Below are 23,606 nucleotides of genomic sequence, written 5' to 3'. Positions count from 1 at the left end.
CACAGCCCAAAAGGCCAGTCTCATTCCCACTGTGCCCCGCCAACAGCACCAAGTTTATTTCCAGGCAGCCTATGAGCAGGACTAAGAACTTGCCCCAGGCTACAAACCTCCCTGCTGAGAAAGCAAGCTGACTCACAGAGCCTGCAGTGGCAATCTACTCCTTCAAAGGGTCTGTGGTTTTCTCTGCTTTCCTGGTATGTTCCTATGGTAGTTCTTGGAGCAAAAGTTCATGATGTGGGTCTCCACATGCTGCTCTGTCCATCTGAGTGGCACCTGCAAGTTAGTCCTGCCTCCTATCCACCATTTTCCCCCTTTACTCTCAGCAGGTTCATTTTCTAACTTCCTTTCATAGAGAGTCAGTGGCTACTTAGTAGGGGTTCTGGCCTGGTGGGCTAGTGCTAGGGTGTGTCTTGGTCAGATTGGGTGTTTACATAATTTTGGAATGAATAGAAAGATATAGAAGATGAATACAGGGACCACTAAGAGTAAAACCGGAGAAAAGAATAGGTTGTTAAGTGTAGGGGTGGGTTGCCCCTACACACCTGTGGGTGTTTCTCGTAAGGTGGAACGAGAGACTTGGGAAAGAAAAAGACACAGAGACAAAGTATAGAGAAAGAAATAAGGGGACCCGGGGAACCAGCGTTCAGCATATGGAGGATCCCATATGGAGGATCCCCTATGGAGGATCCCGCCAGCCTCTGAGTTCCCTTAGTATTTATTGATCATTCGTGGGTGTTTCTCCAAGAGGGGGATGTGTCAGGGTCACAAGACAATTGTGGGGAAAGGGTCAGCAGACAAACACGTGAACAAAGGTCTTTGCATCATAGACAAGGTAAAGGATTAAGTGCTGTGCTTTTAGATATGCATACACATAAACATCTCAATGCTTTACAAAGCAGTATTGCTGCCCGCATGTCCCACCTCCAGCCCTAAGGCGGTTTTTCCCTATCTCAGTAGATGGAGCATACAATCGGGTTTTATACCGAGACATTCCATTGCCCAGGGACAGGCAGGAGACAGATGCCTTCCTCTTGTCTCAACTGCAAGAGGCATTCCTTCCTCTTTTACTAATCCTCCTCAGCACAGACCCTTTACGGGTGTCGGGCTGGGGGACGGTCAGGTCTTTCCCTTCCCACGAGGCCATATTTCAGACTGTCACATGGGGAGAAACCTTGGACAATACCTGGCTTTCCTAGGCAGAGGTCCCTGCGGCCTTCCGCAGTGTTTGTGTCCCTGGGTACTTGAGATTAGGGAGTGGTGATGACTCTTAAGGAGCATGCTTCCTTCAAGCATCTGTTTAACAAAGCACATCTTGCACCGCCCTTAATCCATTTAACTCTGAGTTGACACAGCACAAGTTTCAGAGAGCACGGGGTTGGGGGTAAGGTTATAGATTAACAGAATCTCAAGGCAGAAGAATTTTTCTTAGTACATAACAAAATGGAGTCTCCTATGTCTACTTCTTTCTACACAGACACAGTAACAATCTGATCTCTCTTGCTTTTCCCCACAGTTAAGACAAAAGGGAAAGCATACAACCTAAAATGGGACTCAAAACCAGGAGAGCCTGAAGAGCCAAAATAAGAATTGAAGCACAAGTGCATTAGTAAAACAGAGAATCCACGGATTACCGATGTGATGCAAAATATTTTCTTTCTTTTTTACTTTCTTCATTGCTTAACATTTAGTCCATAAAAGTAAGCATTGGGAGGGAACCCATCTTCTATGGCCTCCCTTTCTCTTTCATTTTCTTAACTGTGCAGTTCTCCAGGATTCTAGTTCAGTCTTGCTAGCCAAGGCCAGGGAATTGTCATTCTTAGCATCATCCTGGGAGGAGGAAGGTAAAATTCTACAAGACTCCTGCATTTCTCATAAATCCTTGAGATTCTTCAGAGTAGAGAATTTATAAGACAAGGAAACATTTCTCCTACTAATATTGCTCACCAATTACAGCATACCTCTGGTGAATTATTATGCTAAAAGACCATCTCCCTGCCATGGGTTGAGAAAGAGGAGGAAACAAAAGTAAAGGAAAGGTGGGAGAGAGCACACTCTCCCAACTATCTGTTCATTGCACTGCTTTTTATGTTTGAATTGAGATCTTGGACTTTTAGATGTCCTCTAACTCTTCGAGTTTTTGACTCTTTGCTAGAACTTCTCTGGTGTAGATAAGACCAAAGTTCTTATTGGCTTGAAGCTGCTAGTCAATCATTCTACTCTTTAGCACACAGATGTGGCCTCTTGCATGCAGAGAATTTTAAAGTGACTATAGCCTTGTGGTCTTTTCTTTTTATAGATGAAAGTAGCATTTGATCATAGCCTCAAGGAAAGTAATTTTAGAAATGCAATGTGGCTGACTTTTTTTCCTAAATAGAAAAATTTAATCTTTTACAAAGGCAATTTTGTTTTCTTTTTATACACCTTTCCATCTTTCATCTGAATACTTTATCTTGCCAACATCATCTCCATTCACTTTTCCACACATATCCTGTGCTTCAGCCAAGCTGAACTATTTATAGCTTCCCAAAGGCATAATGCTCGTTCATGCTTCTGCCCTGTTGCATATTCTGTTTTCTTTGCCTGGAATGCTTCTCCCTCTTTGAGTTCTTGATGGCACTCATTCCTCAAGGCTATTACATTTTTTTTCTTCACTTTCTCTTTCTGCCTATAACCTAACTTTCTGCTCTGGCCCCCTCATTTGGTTAGTGGCTTATTCTTCTGTGTTCCCATATTGCTGAATTTGTAGCATAAGTAACACAATTTTGTAATTATATTTGCCCTTCTATGTTTTCCATTAAGTAGTCAGCTCCTTCAAAACAAGGCTGAAAGTCTAAGCACCATTGTAGCACAAACATGTTGGCCATGTTATAAACGTTAACCAAACATTTACTATATTAGTTATCTATTGCTATTTGTGGCCGAAAATAACAAACATTAATTATCTCACAGGGTCAGGAAACTAGGAGGGACTTAGCAGGATGCCTCTGACTCAAGATTTCCCGGGAGGCTGTAAGCAAGCTGTTGGCTAGAACTGCAGTCTTTTCAAGGCTTGACTGGGGCTGAAGGATTTGCTTCCAAGCTAACTCATGTGGCTGTTAACAACGTTCAGTTTCTGGTGGGCTGTTGAAATGAGGGCCTCAGCTCCTTACCATGCCACGTAGGCCTTTGCATACGGTTGTTCACAATGTGGTTACTTGCTTTCCTCAGTGCAAGAGATCTGAGAAGGAGGACACACACAAGACAGAAGCCACAGTCTTTTTTTATAACCTATTCCCAGAAGTAGAACTCATCTCTTCTTTTTTTTTCTTTTTTATTCTTTTTATTTGAGACGGACTCTTGCTCTGTCACCCAGGCTGGAGTGCAGTGGTGCAATCTCGGCTCACTCCAAGCTCTGCTTCCCAGGTTCACACCATTCTCCTGGCTCAGCCTCCCGAGTAGCTGGGACTACAGGCACCCACCACCACGCCCGGCTAATTTTTTGTATTTTTAGTAGAGACGGGGTTTCACCATGTTAGCCAGGATGGTCTTGATCTCCTGACCTTGTGATCCGCCCACCTTGGCCTCCCAAAGTGCTAGGATTACAGGCATGAGCCACTGTGCCCGGCCTCATCTCTTCTTTGTTAGAAGCAATTCAACGAGTTCAACTGACACCCTAGGGGACAAAATTTCACAAAAGTGTGAATACCATGAGGTGGGGCTCAATTGGGACCATCCTAGAGGCTGTCTACCACACATTTCATCTGGTAAAGTTGCTGGCTAATTAAGACTTGAATATTTAACACTATTGTTGGTGATAGTAATGGAAGTTCAAGCCCGGTATATTTAAGAGAATTGTTACTTTTTAACAAACCTTCACTAGAGAAAGTAAAATGTGTTAATTATTTGGATTATTAACTAATTCTCTTAAATTACTGTTAAATATTAACTTCCTCAAGTGGTACATAGTGAGTACTTTCTCACTGAAAATACTGAAACAGGATACTTGGGCTTTTTTACTTACGATTTCTGTACCGTTTCTCCCAGAAGTGGTAGTCATGTACAATCACTACAACAAAGTTACTTTAAAATGTAAAGATTTCATTGGTCTTATTTATTTATCTATTTAATGAGCATATATTGAACAGTTGCTGTGTACAAAGGACTGCCCTGGTGTTAGATATAATGCCATTTTTTGTACAAATGACAAATTTCTAGCTTTATATTGAAAACCTTAGTTTTTAATTACACAGTGAGAATGTTCATCTATAATATGAATATGGAAATGAAAATGTATAATATAACATTCTTCTAGGTCTGTCCATAAAAGGGAAAACATTTGCATAGGAAGTACTTAAGACAGGGATCTACAAGTTATCACCAACAAACTTAATCTTGTCTACTGCTTGTTTTTGTAAGTAAAATTTTCTTGGAATACAGACACACCCATTTGCTTATATATTTCCTGTGGCTGCCTTCTCGCTACCCAAAGAGAGTAGAGTAGTTACAACAAAGATCATGTAGCCTTACAGAGCTTACAATATTTACCATCTGGCCCTTTACAGAAAAAATTTGTCAACTCTTGACTTAATACCAAAACATAAAAATTGTGCTTCATGAATTGTTAGATTAGGATTTATTAAATACTTATATTTGATGATTACTTAGTGATGCAAGTGATGCACTTAGGATTTTCCATAATAAGGCATCAAGCCACCTATCTAGTTTTATTTGCTATTATGATTATATTCATATATCTGATAATAATAGTAATAGATAATTTTATTGAGCACTTACTATGTGTCAGGCAATGTATTCACACACAGACATACGCATACACACACACACACACACACACACACACACACGTATCTGTACATGCCTCATTTGTCTTTGTAACACTATGTGAAAGGCACTGTTTTACAGAAGATGAAACTGAAGTTAAATATACCAGAATTTCAGCTTAGGGTTTTCTGATTTCAAAGCCCAAAGTCTGTGTATGACTCCTCCATTTCTTAGCATTTCCTCCATGAATATTATATTTTATTCAAACTGAACTCTTCTTTATTCCACAAGTGTGCCTCTTTCCCATCTCTCTACATTTTGCTCAACCTGCTTCCAACTCTTGGAACGCCCTTCCCAGCCATTTCTTCATGCCTGAATTTTACTAGTCTGTCAGAGGCCTTCATAACTCCTGCCTCTTCCATGACAGCTTTCTTGAATTCCCAGCCAGAAGTAATCTCAGTCCTATTCTTCAGCTGAAAAGCATCTATCATGGTCCCTGGTATACTTAAACTGTTTGTTACATGCTGGGTATTGATGTTAAAATACCAGACTGTAATGTTGCACATGAATTATTTTATAGTCATAGAATATTTTTCTTCTAAAAGATAAAATAAACTATAAGTATTTTTTCTAATGTTGTTATTATAGACTACACTGACATTCATAATGAATAATCTAATATGTAGTAAGGGAATCTGACAAGAAGATAGTCCTCTTATTTCAATCTGAAATTGCAAGTATATTTTGCAGTTTTCCCTAAGCAGTTTTATGTGCCTCATTTCCTTTTTATCAGCAATATTTTGTAACTGCATATGTGAAATGTAGGTTGAGCATGTAAAACTGTCTTGGTCATAGGCTGCTATTTTACCAAGTCCACTGGATAATTGGTATTTTTTGTAAATTATATTATCAAGGATATTTTGGGAATAAACCAGCTTCTTAAGACTCATATATCTTCTAGAATATGCTTCTCATTTGGGTTTTCTTTGAAAGGATCATGGAATTATTATAAAAGCCAGACCAGCTTTCTTCATATTATTAAATACATTTGTGTTGGTTTCCATTGACACAGGTTTTGCTTTATCTACTTTACTTCATTTATTACTTTAAAAGGATTGCATTAAGCTAAGAGCTATATAGAGAGAAATATGACTTTATGCAAAAATATAACCTAGTCTGGAAGAGTTAATGAACAATGCAAGATAGTACAAAATCAAATTATCAGTGTAATGGTATAGCTCATGGATTCAGAAGATGAAGATACTTAGTCTTTTCTAAATAATTTAGTACTTAATTATCCACTGTCTTATACTATGTATTAAAATACTCAGAAAAAAACATTCAAGAAGCTGTTGGCTTACAGTTTGCAGGGAGTTCCCAGCATTTTCTTCTGGCTTTAGTGCAAAAGCAGTTAAGACCAGCCCTTGCAATGAATCATTCCTGTTGTGTTTAATTTTATAAGTTCAACTTAACTAGTCCGTGAGATGCCCACACATTTGGCTAAACATTATTTGGGATGTATCTGTGAAGGTGTTTTTGGATGAGATTAATATTTGAATGGCAGACTGAGTAAAGCAAATCATCCACCCTACTGTTATTGGCCTTATTCAATAAATTGCAGACCTGAATTGAACAAAAAGGCCGAGTAAAGGGGAATTTCTCCTGCCTGACCTCTTGAGCTGGAACACTGTTTTTTTCCAGGCCTCCAGACTTGGACTGAAATGTTGGCTCTTGACTTCGAGTCTGCCAACCTTTGGATTAGAATTTACACCATCAACTTCCTTGGTTCTCAGGCCTTTGGATTTACAATGGAACTACACATAGGCTGTCCTGCACCTCCAGCTTACCAACTGCAGATCTTTGGACTTCTTAGGCTCCATTAATTATATGAGCTAATGCCTTATAGTAAATCTTTGTCTAGATAGATAGATAGATAGATAGATAGATAGATAGATAGATAGATGGATAGATCCTGTTGGTCCTATTTCTCTGGATAACTTTGAACAGTACAATGTCTCAAAGGATCATCTGCTATTTCTGGAACTAAATTCTGTCCCTACCAATTTGTGTTAATAGCTAAAAGATACTGCTCTCAAATATCACGCAAGTACTCTAGATGTGTTGTCTAAAAAGGATAACTATTTGTTTTCTTGTTTTCCCTCTGGGTTTCTTTGATCTTCCATATTTTATTTTAATTCTGATGATGTTTCTTTTGATAATGGAAAAGGAAACTCATATATTGAAAACCCCTATTATGTGCCTAAAAACATACAAGTTATTTTTCTTTTCTTTTATCTGCACACGTAAATGATAGAAGATGGTAGTTAATCATTTGCATTTTTACAGTTAAGAAACTTGAAATCCAGAAAGATTAAATAAATGATCTAGTGTTACACAGGCAAGTTGTTCACAGACTTCAGCATCTGGTATTAGGATATAAGTTTCGATGCTTTTAAAAATTAACATTTATTAAAAGACTAAGAGTTAGTTATATTTAAATGTGTATCTTGTAACAACAGGTTGAATAATAAGCAACACAGAATTGATGATGAAACTAACAGCGGAACAGGATTGCATGAGTCAGAACCACAAATCCAGAAATGGATCCGTAAAGACTTTAGATGCTGGAATTATCAGATTAAAAAACCAAAGCCAATTGTATTTGCCATTTTAATATAAAAGTAAGCTTGAAAATGTTTTTAGGAACTAAAAAATACAAACTACTGACATCATATACTTGATTAAGAACCAAATAGAAATTTTAGAACAGAAAAGTCTACTAAAATTAAGAAAATGGTTTGATAGCAGCCTTGACACAGCTGAAGAAAGAACCAATAAACTAGAAAATAAATAGAAGAAACTATTAAAAATGCAACAGAGAGACAGAATGAAAAGAGAGGATAAATGGTTAAAAGAATAAAGTCTGCCTAGCATTACTTCAATAGAGTCCAAAGGGAGAGAGAGAATGGGAAGGCAATATTGGAAGTTATATGGTAGAGAATTTATGCTCCTCCTATAGTCTGTCCCTTTTCTGCTGATGGCAGCTCTATCCTTTTAGTTCCTCAGACCAGAAGCCTTAGAGTCATTCTTGACTTCTCTCTTTCTCTTCCTATATCCAGCACATCAATAATTTTAAAAAATTTAATTATTTTTAAATAGACAAAAATTATATATACTTATTGTGTACAACAAGCTGTTTTAAAACATGTATACATTGTGGAATAGCTAAATTGGACTGATTAGCATATGTATTACCTCACATACTTAGCATTTTTTTTGTGGTGAGAACTCTTAAGATCTACTCTTTTAAAGAATACAATACGTTGTTATTAACTATAGTCACCATATTGTCTGATAAACCTCTTGAACTTATTCCTTCTAATTGATATTTTGTGTCCTTTGACCAACATCTCCCCAGTCCCTGGTAACCACCATTCTATTCTCTGCTTCTGTGAGTTCGACTTTGTTTAGATTTCATATATAAGTGAGATCACATGTCATTTGTCTTTCTGTGCCTGGCTTATTTCACTTAACACAAGGTCCTCCAGGTTCATCTATACTGATAACGGAATTCCCTTCTTTTTTAAGGCAGCATAGTATTCCACTGTATGTATATATTACATTTTCTTTCCATTTATCCATTCATCTCTTAATGGACACAAGTTAATTCCATGTCTTGGCTACTGAATAATGCTACAATAACATGGGAGTGGAGATATCTCTTCTACATAATGATTCATTTCCTTTGGATATATACCCAGCAGTGGGATGGCTGGATTATGTGGTAATTCTATATTTTGTTTTTGAGGAACTCCATACTATTCTCTCTAATGGCTGTACTAATTTACCTTCCCATTAACAGTGTACAGTGGTTCCCCTTTCTCCACACCCTTGCTAGCATCTGTTATTGCCTGTCTTTTTTATAAAAGCCATTTTCCCTGGGGTGAGATGATATTTCATTGTAGTTCTGATTTGCATTTCTCTGATGATTAGTGTTGTTAGGGATTTTTTTCATATACCTGTTGGCCATTCGTATGTCCTCTTTTGAGAAATGTCCATTCAGATCCTTTGCCCATTTTTAAATCAGGTTATTGTTTTCTCACCATGAGTTATTTGAGTTCCATATATTTTGGATGTTAACTCCTTATCAGAGGTACTGTTTACAAATATTTTATCCTATTTCATAAATTGTTTCTTCACTCTCTTCATTGGTTCCTTTGCTGTGCAGAGCTTTTTAGTTTGACATAATCCCATTTGTCTATTTTTGCTCTTGCCTGTGCTTTTGAGGTCATAGCCAAAAAATCATTGCCCAAACCAATGTTGTGGGGGTTTTTCTCTGTGTTTTCTTCTAATAGTTTTACCACTTCAATTTTACACTTAAGTCTTTAATTAATTAAGAAAATGTTTTTTTAGAGAGGGGTCTCCCTATGTTTCCCAGAATGGCCTTAAACTCCTGGGTTCAAGCAAACTTCCTGCCTCAGTTTCTCAAGTAGCTGGAAGTACAGACATGTACCATTGCACCCAGCTTTAATCCATTTTGAGTTAGTTTTTGTATATGGTGTGAGATGAAGGTCTAATTTTATCCTTCTGCATGTGAATATCCAGTGTCCCAATGCCATTATTGAAGAGGCTGCCCTTTCCCCATTGTGTGTTGTTGGCACCTTTGAAATAAATTAACCAAAAATATGTGTATTTATTTCTGGGATTTCTGTTCTTTTCCATTGGTTGATGTGTCTGTTTCTATGCCAGCATCAAGTTGTTTTGATTATTATAGCTTTGTAGTATATTTTGAAGTCAGGTAGTGTAATGTGCTCAGTTTTTTCTTTTTGTTCAAGGTTGCTTTGTCTATTCAGGAGCCATCAAAAAAATTCTTGGCCTATTTCAACAGTTCTGGACATTTCAACACATGTCCAGAATCTAATCACTTATCAACTCCAAAATGCTAACGTCATGACCTCTAGCTTGGGTCTCTAGTCTTAACATATCTTCCAGCTTCCAAATATTAAATATTATACTATATAGTACTCAAAGGCATACCCTAAAGATGTTTTTATGGTTGACTTTTTTTTGTTTTTATTATTTATTTTTCATAGTGTCTATGTCTACTTTTTAAGTTTCTGGAAGTTGGTTCAACTATATTTTGAAGTAGAGTGTGCTCCTACCTCAACTATGCCGATCTTCTTCAGGCTATGTTTCTATGAACCCAATCATACCTATGCATATCTTTTGCATACCTGCTATGATATGCATAGGTATGATTTGGTTCATAGAAACATAGGGTAACATGGCATCAGTCTGAAATTTGAATCCTTTTCTGCCAGTAACTGAGAATATAACTTTGAGATGAGTTTCTCTGTAAAATAGGGATGGTGATAGTGGAATGTATTTTGTAAGTTAATTTGGGTATTAAATGAGATTCAATAAGTAAAATAATTTAACATGGCTTGTCTGCACATAATAAATGCTCAATAAAAGTTATCTATTATTATGTCACTCCCTGCTCAGTCTTCAATATTTCTCATTGCCTACAGAATTAAGTATGTTTATATTCTAATAAAACTTCCTTTCACTCATTCAAACTTATCTCCAGTTTTTTTATATATGAAATAACAGCTTCAACTGTGCTCTTCCTACCTTCATGCCCTAATATCTAATGTTTTGTCCCAGGTTTCTTGCCTGAAAACTGAAGCCTTTCACAGCTATCTTCTGTCCAAGCCATAGTCTGATTACTCCCCCACCCCACCCTGTTTTTTTTTTTTTATCATGCTTCCTTTATCTGTTATCAGTTCTCAAGTTATATTGCATTGTAATTTGTTTACATGTCTGATGACACATTTAAGAGTATACTTTTGGGCTGGGTGCAGTGGCTCATGGCTATAATCCTAGCACTCTAGGAGGTTGAGGTGGGTGGATCACTAGAGCTCAGGAGTTCAAGACTAGCCTGAGCAATATGGCGAAACCCCATTTCTACTAAAAATACAAAAAATTAGCCAGATGTGGTAATGTGCACCTGTAGTCCCAGATACTCAGGAGGCTAAGGTGGGAGGATCACTTGAGCCTGGGAAGTTGAGGCTGTAGTGAGCTGTGTTCATGCTACTGCACTCCAGCCTGGGTGATGGTAGTGAGACCCTGTCTCAAAAAAGAAAAGGAAAAAACCCAACAGTATACTTCTCAAGGGCAGGGATTCTTTTGAAAAAAATTCATAGATTTTATTTTTAGAACTTCTTAGACTCACAGCAAAACTGAGCAGAAATTACAAAGTTCATATATTCTCATACACAAAGCCTCCTCTACTATCAACATTCTGCTCCAAAATGATACCTTTGTTACAATTGATGAAACTACATGGACACATCATTATCACCCAAAGTTTATAGTTTATACAGGTTCATTCTCGATTTATACATTCCATGAGTTGGACAAATATATAATGATGATGTATACTCACCATTATACTGTTAAATATAATAGTTTTACTGCCCTGAAAATCCTCAGTGCTTAACCTATTCATCCCTACCTGCCTCCAGTCCTTGGCCAGAGATTCTTCCTAGTTAATCTTTAGAACATAACATAATATTTGACTCATAGTTGCCCCAAATAAGTGTTCTTACATGTGTAGTTTTTAGATGAATGAAAGAAGGAAGGGATAGGTTGGAGAGAATCAGAGCATCTTGCTGACTAATGTTTTGTGTGTTTCAATATTGACTCATGGTTTTCTAATCTACTCAGAAGACCACCCCATCTCTTTTGTGATGCCAATTCAAATCCCACCTTTTCTGTTAAATCTTAGAAGAGTGTGCTCTGGGCACTTTTAAGACTTATTTTATGAGTCATCCAAGTAATTCTATGTGTCATACTTGAATTTTTTGTTTTATGGGCCTTTGTCTGGATTCCTCAGTGAGACTGAATTATATTTTTATATGGTAGGTAGAGTTTTATGATAATTCATCCCTTTGTGTTTTATGAGGAAAAGATGCCTTGATGAATTCCTGTATTTCACTGGGGATTGTAGACAGCGATCAGGAACAGAGAAACTTCCTGGTCTATAAAAAATTCAGTCTCAGTCTCTTTTGCAATCAGTTCAGCTAACTGTCTAGGAAAGAAAATTATTGGGAACTAATTAAAAACAACAGAGAAGTAAACTTTTTATTTTTTATTTTTTTTGCAGATTTGAGCTTGCAGCAGTTTTCATAAAAAGCTATTGAAGTTTGCCAAATTGTTGTTAAAATAACTTTTCTATGTGCTACCAGAAGTTATTTATAGAATAATTTTCATCCTTTCCCAAGTATTTTAAACATTCTAAAATGGTATCTTTGATGTTATTTTGCTTTAATATAAATTTAAGAAAAAAATGTTACACATGTTGTTGATTTTCAAGTCATCTTTTCTTTATTACCCCCCTCCTAAATACTGAACATAAGAGAAGATTAATTTAGATTCTGAAATTTTATTCATTTAGCTTTGACCACATAGGATGCTATACTTATCTAGGAGTGATAATTTTGTGTTTATCTACATCATAAAACCATTTTGCACAAATTTCAGTTTTTCATCAAGCTTCATTCACTAGGATGCTTTTCTATAGTTTGTGAGATTTCTAGGAAAAGTCATTTGAGGAGGCTTGAATTTGGAATTTATGCATCAGGGAGATATAAAACTCCTACTTTAATAAATACTAATACTCATTTAAGAGATTATTGGGAAAGCTTTAGCCCAATCATATCATAAAATTATATTCTTTTTAGTTAAGGTAAGGTTTTAGTTATTCATATAGTAGTAGCAGTCTTAAGAGCTATGCTGGATAATCTATCATTATGAATTGAATAATAATACAGTTGTCTCAGAACAACTTTCCAGGGGGTGATAGTTACCATTTTAGAAGGAAACAAAGCATTCAAAAAACATTATCTTTAAAATATACCACTGAGCATATTCCTCATTACGATCTTGTAATTGATACCAGTTTTAAAACTTGAAATCTCAATTTATGTTCAGAAAATTAATTTCAAGTCTTAAAAGGTAAACTGAGTGATTAGGTTCATGGCAGTTCTATTTTTATTCGCAGATAATGCCTCTGAGGTAGCAATTACTACTCCAGGAACTAGTAACCATAGAAACAGCTCAACAGGCCCAACACCTGATTGTTCACCTCCATCCCCTGATACTGCCCTCAAAAATATTGTAAAAGTCATTCGACCCCAGGTAAGTGCCCAGAATGGCATCATTTTCCCTCTAATGTGTTTTGATTTGAATCAATGCATGTACATCACTTATATTGCAATGCCTGGACTATTTTATGTGGTATGTCAATGGATTTCTAAATTAAAAGAGGGGACTCAGAAGAGGATGTTTGCTTCCTTTGAAGTTGGTGATAAACACTGAAATCTGCATTAGTTTTTGGAAAAATGAATTGTGCCTATTACATGAAGCAGTGAGACTTAGAAAAATAGCTATTTTACATCATTTTTCTCTCACAACATTTTAATAATTATGCTCCAATTATTGAGCTGTTACATATTTTCTGGTGTTTCCTGATCCTTTTGTCTTCATTCTTCTGGACAATGCTGCATGGTTTGTGATTATTTCTCTGTCTTCCAACCCAAGTGATTTTTATATTTCTCTATCTTCTCTATCCTTATGGTTTCAATGAATATTGTCTGCGTTTAATATTGCTCCTTGTTTTCCTCCAGTGTTCCCAGTCCTCTAGCTAGTCTCTCTTTATCCTTTGTTCTTTTTTCCATTCCTGTCTCTTTCCTGTATGGATTTCTCTCTTTTCTCCCTTCTCTTTCAGTTGGATTTTCCAGTAGGCGGTTTGCAGGCAAGCTTTAGAAATATCATTGGGACAAGCTGTTCTGTGATATTTCATTGAAAATAGCACTTATAAAGCTGTTTGCATTATATTTTTGCCAACAGATGGACCCAGAACATGAAATTGGTGATGTTCTCAACCTGGCTCATTCTGAATGGGCCTCATAAAATCCAAGACAGGAGGACTTTGGATTCAATCAATGCCATTCATCATCTACTTAGATATAGAGTATGAATAAATCCTTTGAGCCAAATTGTAGGGAAAATGTCTTTTAAGACTATTTAGGTCTAAATAAGCAAGATTTGTTTAATATTTTTCCTTGTTTAACATAAGTTATTTTAGATCATTTTTATTATAATCTTCATCCTCATTGATAAAATGGCACTTAAATTTTGGATATCCACTGCAGTTTGTAGAACACTTTAATATAAATTGTTTCCTATATCCTTCATCAATTCAAGTGCAATTTGTGTTTCAGTGTTTATAGATAACATCACTGGCACTCCAAAGGGGCTACATTGTCCAACTGATTTGGAGTTTCTTTTTTTTTTTTACTTTAGTATATTTGCCTCTTCCAGTCCTGCTCAGAGGTTAAAAATATCCTCATGAGGTTGTATAATTTGACACATCTTTAGGAGTATGGAATATGCAGGTTCAGGGGCATTTAGGCACAGGTAACATTTGACATAGTGCCCCAATATGTGGAGAAGAAAAATGTTTTCAAAAATGTCCTCTTCTGCCAGGCACAGTGGCACACGGTTGTAATCCTAGCTACTTGGGAGGCTGAGGCAGAGAATCACTTGAGCCCAGGAGTTCTAGACCAGTCTGGGTAACATAGTGACACCTTCATCTCATTACAAAAAGTCCTCTTTTTCAAGGAAATTTGATGGGGTCTATTTGCTTCAAGATAAACCTCACTAAACCCAGATTTAGTTGCTATCTGTCATGTCCGTTGACATTGGTTCTCTCATATGAAGGTGTTTCTGGGGTTAATGTGTTTCTAGTGCATTTCTAGCATTTTAAAGCTATTTAAGTAAGACACTGTCCTATATATGTTAATAAAATTCATTATTAAATGTATTTGTTTTTATACCAATGTAGATTCTCTAATGTAAATGCACTTGGTCATTCAATGAATGAAAAACAGATTCTTTTCTATAGATCCATGATCTGAATAACTGAGGCATTATTTCATAAATCCTTCTCTGCATATTCTAATTGAGTTTAGGTTCACCTGGTGATCTTTGAAGAAATCTAGAGGTAGAATTAAAGCCAGAAATTCCATCTTGACCCAATTTCTTGGTGCTGTCGTAACTTAAATGTTTATCTTAGTAACTGACTCCACCTTTCTTAAATGTTATAACAATGCTTTAAGGAGAAAAATAAGTGAGAAAGTTAAGTAACTCAGGATGATGGTGTTTAAATTAGAACCAATGCAGCCTGTATTTATGTAATAGAACAATAACAGCTATATATCTATATATTTTCTTTCTCTATATATAATTGCAGAAAGAATATAACTTCAATTAGGCTACTCTTTCTTCCACTCTGGAGACATTGGTGCATGACTTATTTCTCCATATGAGTTATGACCTTCAGGGGGCTCCTCATTCATTGTAGAAAGGGAGTAGAATATTCACATGGAAATACTTATGAGAGAGTATTCAGGTAGGACATGAGGTTTCAGGAAAGGATTTGAAGACTAGAGGATGTGCACAGAGGATGGATGGATGGATAGAACAGGAGACTCCTGCTGTGTTCTGACAAATCACAGGTGTGTCAGGGATGGAAAATGGTTGAGAGCTACTGTTCCAAAGAAAAGATAATTATTGATGAACTTATATAAAAGCCTATATTTTAATCACAGGTTTAATACTCTAACATATTTGTTAATTCTGGTTTTCTATCTGAAAATGCAAAAAGTGTGGAGTTAGATTGATTTATGGGTATTAAAGACCGTTCTAAAAATTTATTTATTAAAAATTAATAATATGATTGAAATGATAATTTCACTTATAAAACTTGTGTTGAACTTTGAAAATAAAAATGTAAATGTGACCCTTATTCATGAATTTACAATTCTTTGACCATTAGCTGATGTGTTCAGTCTTTTATTGTGGGAAGACTGATATTGAGTAGGTGAGGTAACGGCAGAACTTTTATCTCATTCACTGAAAATAGATACTACTTAGATGTAGCAAATTGGTTCCTTTTCCTTTGCCTCTTGTATACCTTTATGTAGTTTATTTTCTTGTAACTCTACCTGTAAATGGAGAGCATCCATTGTAACGAAGGAGTCCTTGCTTTCAATATGAGATAGGGCTGATAACACATTGCATGTGTTTCTGCTTAGTTAATTACTTGGAAGCTGCCGGCTTCCCAGTGCTTTGTTGAGTTTGTTTTTATTCAGCATATGCATTAACTAAGTCACAGCTGTTAGTTCTGCATCCTGTGTTTGATCTTTTTCACCTTTGTTTCTTTCAGTTATTTCACGTCTTAAAATCCTCTAGATTGTGAAACAATCTATTTCAAATTCAGAGTGACTGAAATGGTTATTACTCTTTTCTCTTTGTTTCTCTCCAGTATATTAACCCACAAGGCTGAATTTTTCTACTTACTTGTACTTAAATACTTGAAAAAAAAATCTTTGAAATATATATTAGGTAGGTCTATTGACATTCCAGTTATCTTCTTTTCACTGAATAGTTATATGTTACTTGTGTTGGCTTTGTTTTTAAAATAGTTCCTCGTGAAACATCTTGTTTTTCACAATTGAAGAATCAAATACACAGATCTTAAGTATATAGCTTGATGAACTTTAATTATTTACATAGGTATAACACCACTCAAAACAAAATATAGAACATTGCCATCACCCCAGAAAGTTTCCTCTTGCCCCTTTCTAATTAGTTGCCCTCCTTCCTGCCTTGGAGGCAAGAATGTTCAGATTTTTATCATCATGTATTAGGATTGGCTATTCTTGGACTTTATATAAATGGAATCCTACGGTGAGTATGTTTTCTGTGTGCGTATCACTGTTTGGGTTTCTTTCACTCAACATAATGGTTTGGAAATTAATCCATGTTGTTTCTTTCATGGTAAGTGGTTTACCATTGGATTAATATACTATGGTATATTACAATTTGTTCATTAATTCTCCTGTTGATTGATCCTTGCGTTGTTTCCCATTGTTTACCATTATGAGTGAATATGCTATGAATATACATATGTAAGTGTTTTTTATAAACATATGTTTTCATATAGATAAATAAGAATGGCATTGTTGGGTCACAGGGTAGATGAATAGCTAACTTTATAAAAAGCTTCCCAACAGCTTTCCAAAAAAGTTGTTCCATTTTATAGTCACCAGTAGCAATGTGTGAGAATTTTCATTTCTCCACATTCTCGCCTTTTAAACTTTTTTATTTTAGCCATTCTTCTGGGTGTGAAATGATTTCTCATTATGGTTTTAATTTGCATTTTTTCTGGTGACTAATGATGATGACTACCTTTTTCTGTGGTTATTGCCAATTCTTAGATCTTCTTTTGTGAAGTATCTGCTCACCTCTTTTTTTTAGGGGTGTTCAGCTTTGTGATTGTTTATTTGTAGTAATTCTTTATAAATTCTTCTGTAACCCCACAAGATATGGGTCCTTTCTCAGGTGTATGCACTCTAAATATTTTCTCCTACTCTGTGATTTGCCTAAACATTTTCTCAAGTGCCTTTTGATGAGCAGAATATTTTAATTTTTATGTCAGATGTATCATTTTATTCTTCTATGGTTAGTGTTTTTGTGACTTGTCCCAGGTTGTAAATATATGCTCCCACTTTTTTCTAGAAGTTTTCTCATTCTGGTTTTTATATTTAGGTCAATAATCCATCTCAGATTGCTTTGTGTATGGTGTGAGGTGGGGGTCAAGATTTAATTTTTGCTACAAGGAAAAAAATTGTTATTTACTGAGTTAATAATTTAGTATTATTTATTGCTTTCATATTTTAATTGTTTGTTGTTGGCATGTAGAAATGCAGTTGAGTTTTATATTACCATTTTAATTTTATTTAAATGCTAGAGTACTTGTTTGCTTTTTTAAAAAATAACTTCCATAGGATTCTTTTATGTCATCTTAGAATAATGATAGTTTGACTTTTTTTTCTAATATTTGTGCCTTTTATTTCTTTTTCTTATTGCTGTGACTATAGTAAAATGATGCAATGAAGTGGTAAAACCAAGAATTATTGCCTTGTTCCCTATCTTTGGGGAAAGCAGACAATGTTACAGTGTTTCAACATTAACTACAATGTACGCTATCAGTTTATTGCGTGTACTCTTGGTTCTGTTGATATGGCAGATTACATTGTTTTACTTTGGATGCTAATATAAGTAACACTTGGCTATAATGTTTTATACATTTTATATAGTCTTTGGTGCAAGAGACACTTTGGATAAAGCATTAGCAGTAGATAGATGGATTAGGTCTAAGGGAGCCAAAGATGACTAATGATTTGAGCCTTGTTGATTGGGACTTTGGAATGCTACTAATAAGGATAGGAAAGAATTGAACAGATGTTTATTTTGATGAGGGAGAAGATGACATGATAAATTTGGTTTTGTAGATTTACTGAACATGAAGCATGATATACAAATTGGAAATATTGGTATAGGGTTCTGGAGAGAGTTGAGGGCTTAAGGTAAAGATTTTATTCTCATTCATAAAATTCAATGATGAAGAGAGATAGTACCAAAGACAGAATTCTGATAAATGTTTACACTAAAGGAGGATAATTATATTTTTGGAGTACCTAATATAATTTAATGTTCATGATTCTTTTTGGAATGGATATTTTCATTTTATAGGTGAGGAAGTTGAGAACCAGGAACTTAAGTAATTTCCTCACATGTACTTTAGAAAGAAGTCTTTAGCAAAAAAGAGAGAGAGAATCATTGAGAAAAATAAGAGAAGAAAGACAACTGTTACTGTGGATATAAAGAAAAAAATTTTAAAGTGATTAGTCAACATTGTCAAAACTTCCAGGAAGGTAGAGGAGAAGAGAGACCAAAATGTCACTTTATTTGGCAATTATGAGGGCAGAGACCTTCAAGAATGCAATTTCCTTCAGGTGAAGAATGTAGAAGCTTAAGATGAAAGGAATTGAAGAGTGGGAAAAGATACCCTGATTGTAGACTAATCTTTTTAGTAGTTTGATGGTAAAAGGAAATAAGGCAGTATGACAGCATGTTAAAGGATGAGCAGAGGTGGGGAAACAGTTTCTGGTTGCAGAGAATGAGAAAGAAGAGCCTAAAAGTTGACTGAAGAGACATGAATGATAGGGACTCAATTGTTAAATATTTTGTTAGGAGGTGTGTATAAATCTAATTAATTCCAAAGTTCAAACAAACTAACATTAGCAGTTGACAGAACACTGGATTCCTGGTCTGTGCTCTGGGTGGTGGTTTTAGCTAGATGGGTTTTTACACTCCTTTCCCTGTTTCATGATAGAAATCAAGTCTAAAATAGAAGGGGGCTCTTGAGGAGTGACCACGGGCAGAAAAACAGGCTATTTTGGCACAATACCACAGACAAGTCATCTAAATGGGCTCAATATTGAACAGAGATTTTTAGCATAATGAGCATAAGAATATCCTAAGAAGTCAATCTGGAAAATTTGAAATTCTGTACTATCATCTGAACATTTGTGTTTTCCCCAAATTTCTATGTTGAATTCAAATCCCCAATGTAATAGTATTAAAAAGTGGGGCCTTTAGGAGAGGATTAGGTCAGATGGCAGAGCTCTCATGAATGGGATTAGTTCACTTATAAAAGAGGCCCATGGGAACTTGTTCACCCTTGCAACACATGAGGACACAGCAAGAACTCGGCAATCTGCAATCTGAAAGAGGACCTTCACCAGAACCCAACCAAGGTGGAAACCTGATCTTGGACTTCTCAACCTCCAGAACTGGGAGAGACCCCATAACTTTTTGGTATTTGTTAATAGCAGCCGGAAAAGACATTCCAATTGGCTTTAGATGTTCCTAGTACCATCCAAACCTCACCACTAACCCAAAACCTCATCCTAAATGGAATTCAATAGAATGAAATAACACCAGGCTGCATTCTTTTGCAGCTAAGGAGGGACCATAGCAAAAAGAAGCAAAGAGGCTGTAGAGGTAAAGAAAATAAAGAGAAAGGTCAAAGGCTCAGAGCTCTCAAGACACTAAAGGAGATGATTGGAGGAAAGATGAGTCATTTCTGAACACCTACTCATAATGGACCATGTTTAGATCAGGTACCTACTCAACCTGAAAGAAACATTTTGAATATTCTTCTGGACCTGTGTATGATTAATGAGCTAACAATAAAGCAGTTTAATAATAAGCCATAGCACCTCTCCCTGCCATTATTAACAGTTTAGAACTGGGGTTACAAAAAATTCTTGCCAAATCCAGAATAACATTTTTCTGGGCACTGTGGGGTTATAGAATACATATGCTAAATTTTAAAATTAGAAATGAGAGTGGGTATGTAAAAAACAGAGGCATATAACTTGGAAAGAGTACAGAATATTGTATTGGGTTGCAGCAAAAAATAGATAAGGAATAAAAAGAACTTCAAGGAGATAGTCTTTAAAAATATTTTTATTATTGAGTATTGAGTATTTTATTCCCATGATTGAGTATGTGTTTCATTTGTTTCTCACAAAAATTCTATCAGGTAGGTATATTTTTCCTTATTTTACTGATTGGGCCTGAGGCCACTGACTTACTGGAAGATCTCTGATTTCCTAACTTTAGTAGTTTTTCCATTAATGCTAATTAGCTCATTAGGTAGAAAATAATCGAGGTGGAATACTGATATTCTAGAAGGGTGAAGCTTCAGGAGAGAATAATAGTTTTGAAAAAGGAGGAAGAACAGAAACATAGATGGCAGTAGTATGTAGTCTGAAGGAAAGAGCCAAAGAAGACTGTATTCAGTAATTTCCAGACTTGCAACAAAAGCTGAGTGAGAAGAGAAGGCTAAAAACAGAAAGATAGATGTAATAGAAAATAATATTAAGTAAAACAAAGAGCGATTTGGAAAGGAAAAAAAATGAGAAAGAAGGCAACAGGACCCAACAGTCAACGTTGACAAATATGAATTTTTGAAGTAGTTCTGGACAAATATGAATTTCCTGGGAAGCTTTTTAAAAAAATACCTGAGTTCCACCCCTGACCAATTAAATCAGTCTGTCTGAGGGCAAATATTTTTAACCTGGTGTTCTTGGATAGGCTATGGGTGGTCTACACAATTCCTGGAATTATGTGCAAAATTTTGCTTGTAGGTGCCTCTTTAAAAGGAATTTAATTCCAACCTTTCTTCTGTCACATGCACTCTGTATTACCCTTCTCACCCTCAGTTTTTCAGCAAAGTGAGAATGGTATTTGCCTTGCCTGCTTCTCAGGGGTGTAGTCAGACTCAAACCAGATAAAAGGTGCCATGGTGCTGTGTACGTTGTAAAGCCCTGTAGTGGCCCAACTTGTTATTATAATGGTGATTAGATCATGTTTGCCTACAATTGAAATAAGACCTCTGAGAAGTAATGTTCTAACTCTCTGTCTCATCCCCAAGTAGCTCTGATCATGGCAACTGTGGATTTTAGAAAATATATTTGGGAACCTTTTAAAGTTCCCTAAATCATTGGAACCTACTTAAGAAGATGTTGGCTACATATGGGGTGATACTCACCTTCAAGCATCTCATTCTTTAGATGCCTCTGCTTAAGTGAGCCACAGGAAGTATAAACTCCTGGAATTTGGGATATGGGAGGAGTCAGTGAGGATAAATGGCACAGTACAGGGTCAGGCTGACCTAATACAGGGGAGGGAAAAGCCGGAATCCAGAAAACAACCACTGTACGTTGTATCTTCCATTGATGATTAAAATCACCTTCAATCCATATAGTGGTCATGCCAATTATATGCCAGTGGAATATTATTCATCCTCATTTCTATTCATTTGATGAAATTCCAGGTGAGTTTATCCTACAGGAATATGGAGAATTTTTGTTATTTGGCACTTTCTACATGTAAAAAAATTTTTTCATCTTTTTTCCTAAACATGAAATGTAATTTTTTATACTTTGTGCCCACATTGCCAGTAATAGCAAGACTGTATTAATATTGTGTTTTCCTTTTGTGTTATTCAGGGGTTTTTCTCCCACATGCATAAAATTCTCAGTGGGTGTCATTGTTTGGCTCAGCTTTTTCCCCTAGAGCATGTCTAGACAGCCTGAATGAGAAAGCATAGATGCACATGTACCCCTGGCACCTAAAATAAAAATAGAAGAAGAGAAACAAAAGAAAATAGAGTTTAGACATTAACTTGAAGTTTTGGAAGAGATGCAAATGAATCATCATAAAGATGAGGAAATATTGATTGAATAGACATTTAATATAAAAGTATTTTCAAATCACATGAGTGGCTAAGAATAGATGTGCTATAAGAATAATGAAAATAAATGTGGTTATTAAAATGGTAATAAATAAATAAAAATATGTTCAAGGATGTTCATTATTGAAATATTTATTGGAAACCTTAATGCCTATTAGTAAGGATAACTTGTTAAATAAGCCATAGTATGTTCATCAAAAATGAAATACATCCTTCGTAGATATATATGTGTTGGTCTGTAAAGCTGGTTAAATTTATTGTGTAATTAAATAAAAGAATGCATAGAAAGAAAAAATATTCTGGGAAAAAATTTCCTTGCAAAATAAAATGATCAGAAAGTAGAGTTGGCATTATTGCTTTAAATATCTTAAATGGCAGACTAGAATTTGAAATATAGTCTATCCTTCCCTTTAGGTCACTTATTATTGACAGCACAGGGTGCAGTCAATTACATCTTCCTCTAAGTTCAAGGAAATCTGTTTGACTATACAATGAATAGTATACCTACTGTATGAATCTGAACCTGATCATTCCAACTTCCTAATCTTGCCTGTTCTAAAATTCTGGAATTTAGCTGTGAAAGTACCACAAAGGACATCATTACTTTATTTATTTATTTATTCAATAAACACAGTTGAGTGCCTACCATATGCTGGGCATCTTAAGCGGTGATTTGAGTATGAAAATGGCTAAAATATGGATTCTATCCTAAAATAACTTTTAACCAACCAAAGAAGACTGTGCTCTAAATAGAGAACTTTTGGAATTTCACTGATGGAGTTCATTGATCCAATGCCCCAAGGATCATCCTCAGACCTATTCTCAGTCTACATTCACTCCCCATGTGTTCTCATCCAGTTCCAGAGCTTTCAATGCTGTTTATGTGCTGATTATTCCTAAATTTGTATCTCTAGGCCTGCCCACTTCCCTGAACTCCAGGCTCATGTCCAGCAGGCTACTCTAAATCTCAATGGGATGTCTTAAACTTAACTTATATAGCACTGCAGTTTGCATTTCAGTTAATAGCAGCTCAGGCTTAAAAACTTGACCCCATCCTTGATTTCTTTCTTTCTCTCACACCTCAGATCCATTCCATCAAAAAAATCCTCTAGGCCAGCAGTTCTCAATGTGTGGTTCAGGACCTCTTAGCAGGCTTCAAAACCTTTTCAAAAGGTCTGTGAGGTCAAAAATATTTCCATAATAATACAAAGACATTTTGCCTTGTTCTGCTTTTATTTGTACATGAGTTCTAAATGGAGATTTCCAGAAGCTATATGGTAAGTGATGACATCATCATGCCTCTGATGGCTAATGGAATGCGCACTTGTGTATTCTTATGCTTAAAGAATTTTTATTTTTAGTTTTTATATAAATATTAACAGATATAACTCTCATGAACAAATAATCTTCAGTGTTATTAATTTTTAAGGGCATCAAGGGATCTTGAGACCAAAAAGTTCAAAAATCAGTCCTCTAACTTTTCTTTAAAAATATATCTTGAATCTTACCATCTGTCATCTGTCACTATTGTATGAGCCACTAACATCTCTGGCCTAGACCTTTGAAAAAGCTTCATATCTTGTTACTGGCATTGATTATTGTGCTC

General features: G+C 35.7%; 1 protein-coding gene across 9 annotated transcripts in view; it reads left to right on the top strand.

Moving 5' to 3' along the window:
* ANKS1B (ankyrin repeat and sterile alpha motif domain containing 1B) overlaps positions 1 to 23,606 on the top strand; it is a 1,251,294-nt gene that overhangs the window by 520,843 nt on the left and 706,845 nt on the right. For all 9 annotated transcript variants that reach the window (XM_034934289.3, XM_034934279.3, XM_034934288.2 and 6 more), the window contains one exon: positions 12,827 to 12,963. In XM_034934289.3, the coding sequence (XP_034790180.1) occupies positions 12,827 to 12,963 (137 nt within the window). The remainder of the gene's footprint in view (positions 1 to 12,826; positions 12,964 to 23,606) is intronic.

This window comes from Pan paniscus, chromosome 10 (assembly GCF_029289425.2).
Source record: "Pan paniscus chromosome 10, NHGRI_mPanPan1-v2.0_pri, whole genome shotgun sequence".
Classification (NCBI taxonomy): Eukaryota; Metazoa; Chordata; class Mammalia; order Primates; family Hominidae; genus Pan; species Pan paniscus.
This window is presented reverse-complemented; position numbering and strand designations above follow the sequence as displayed.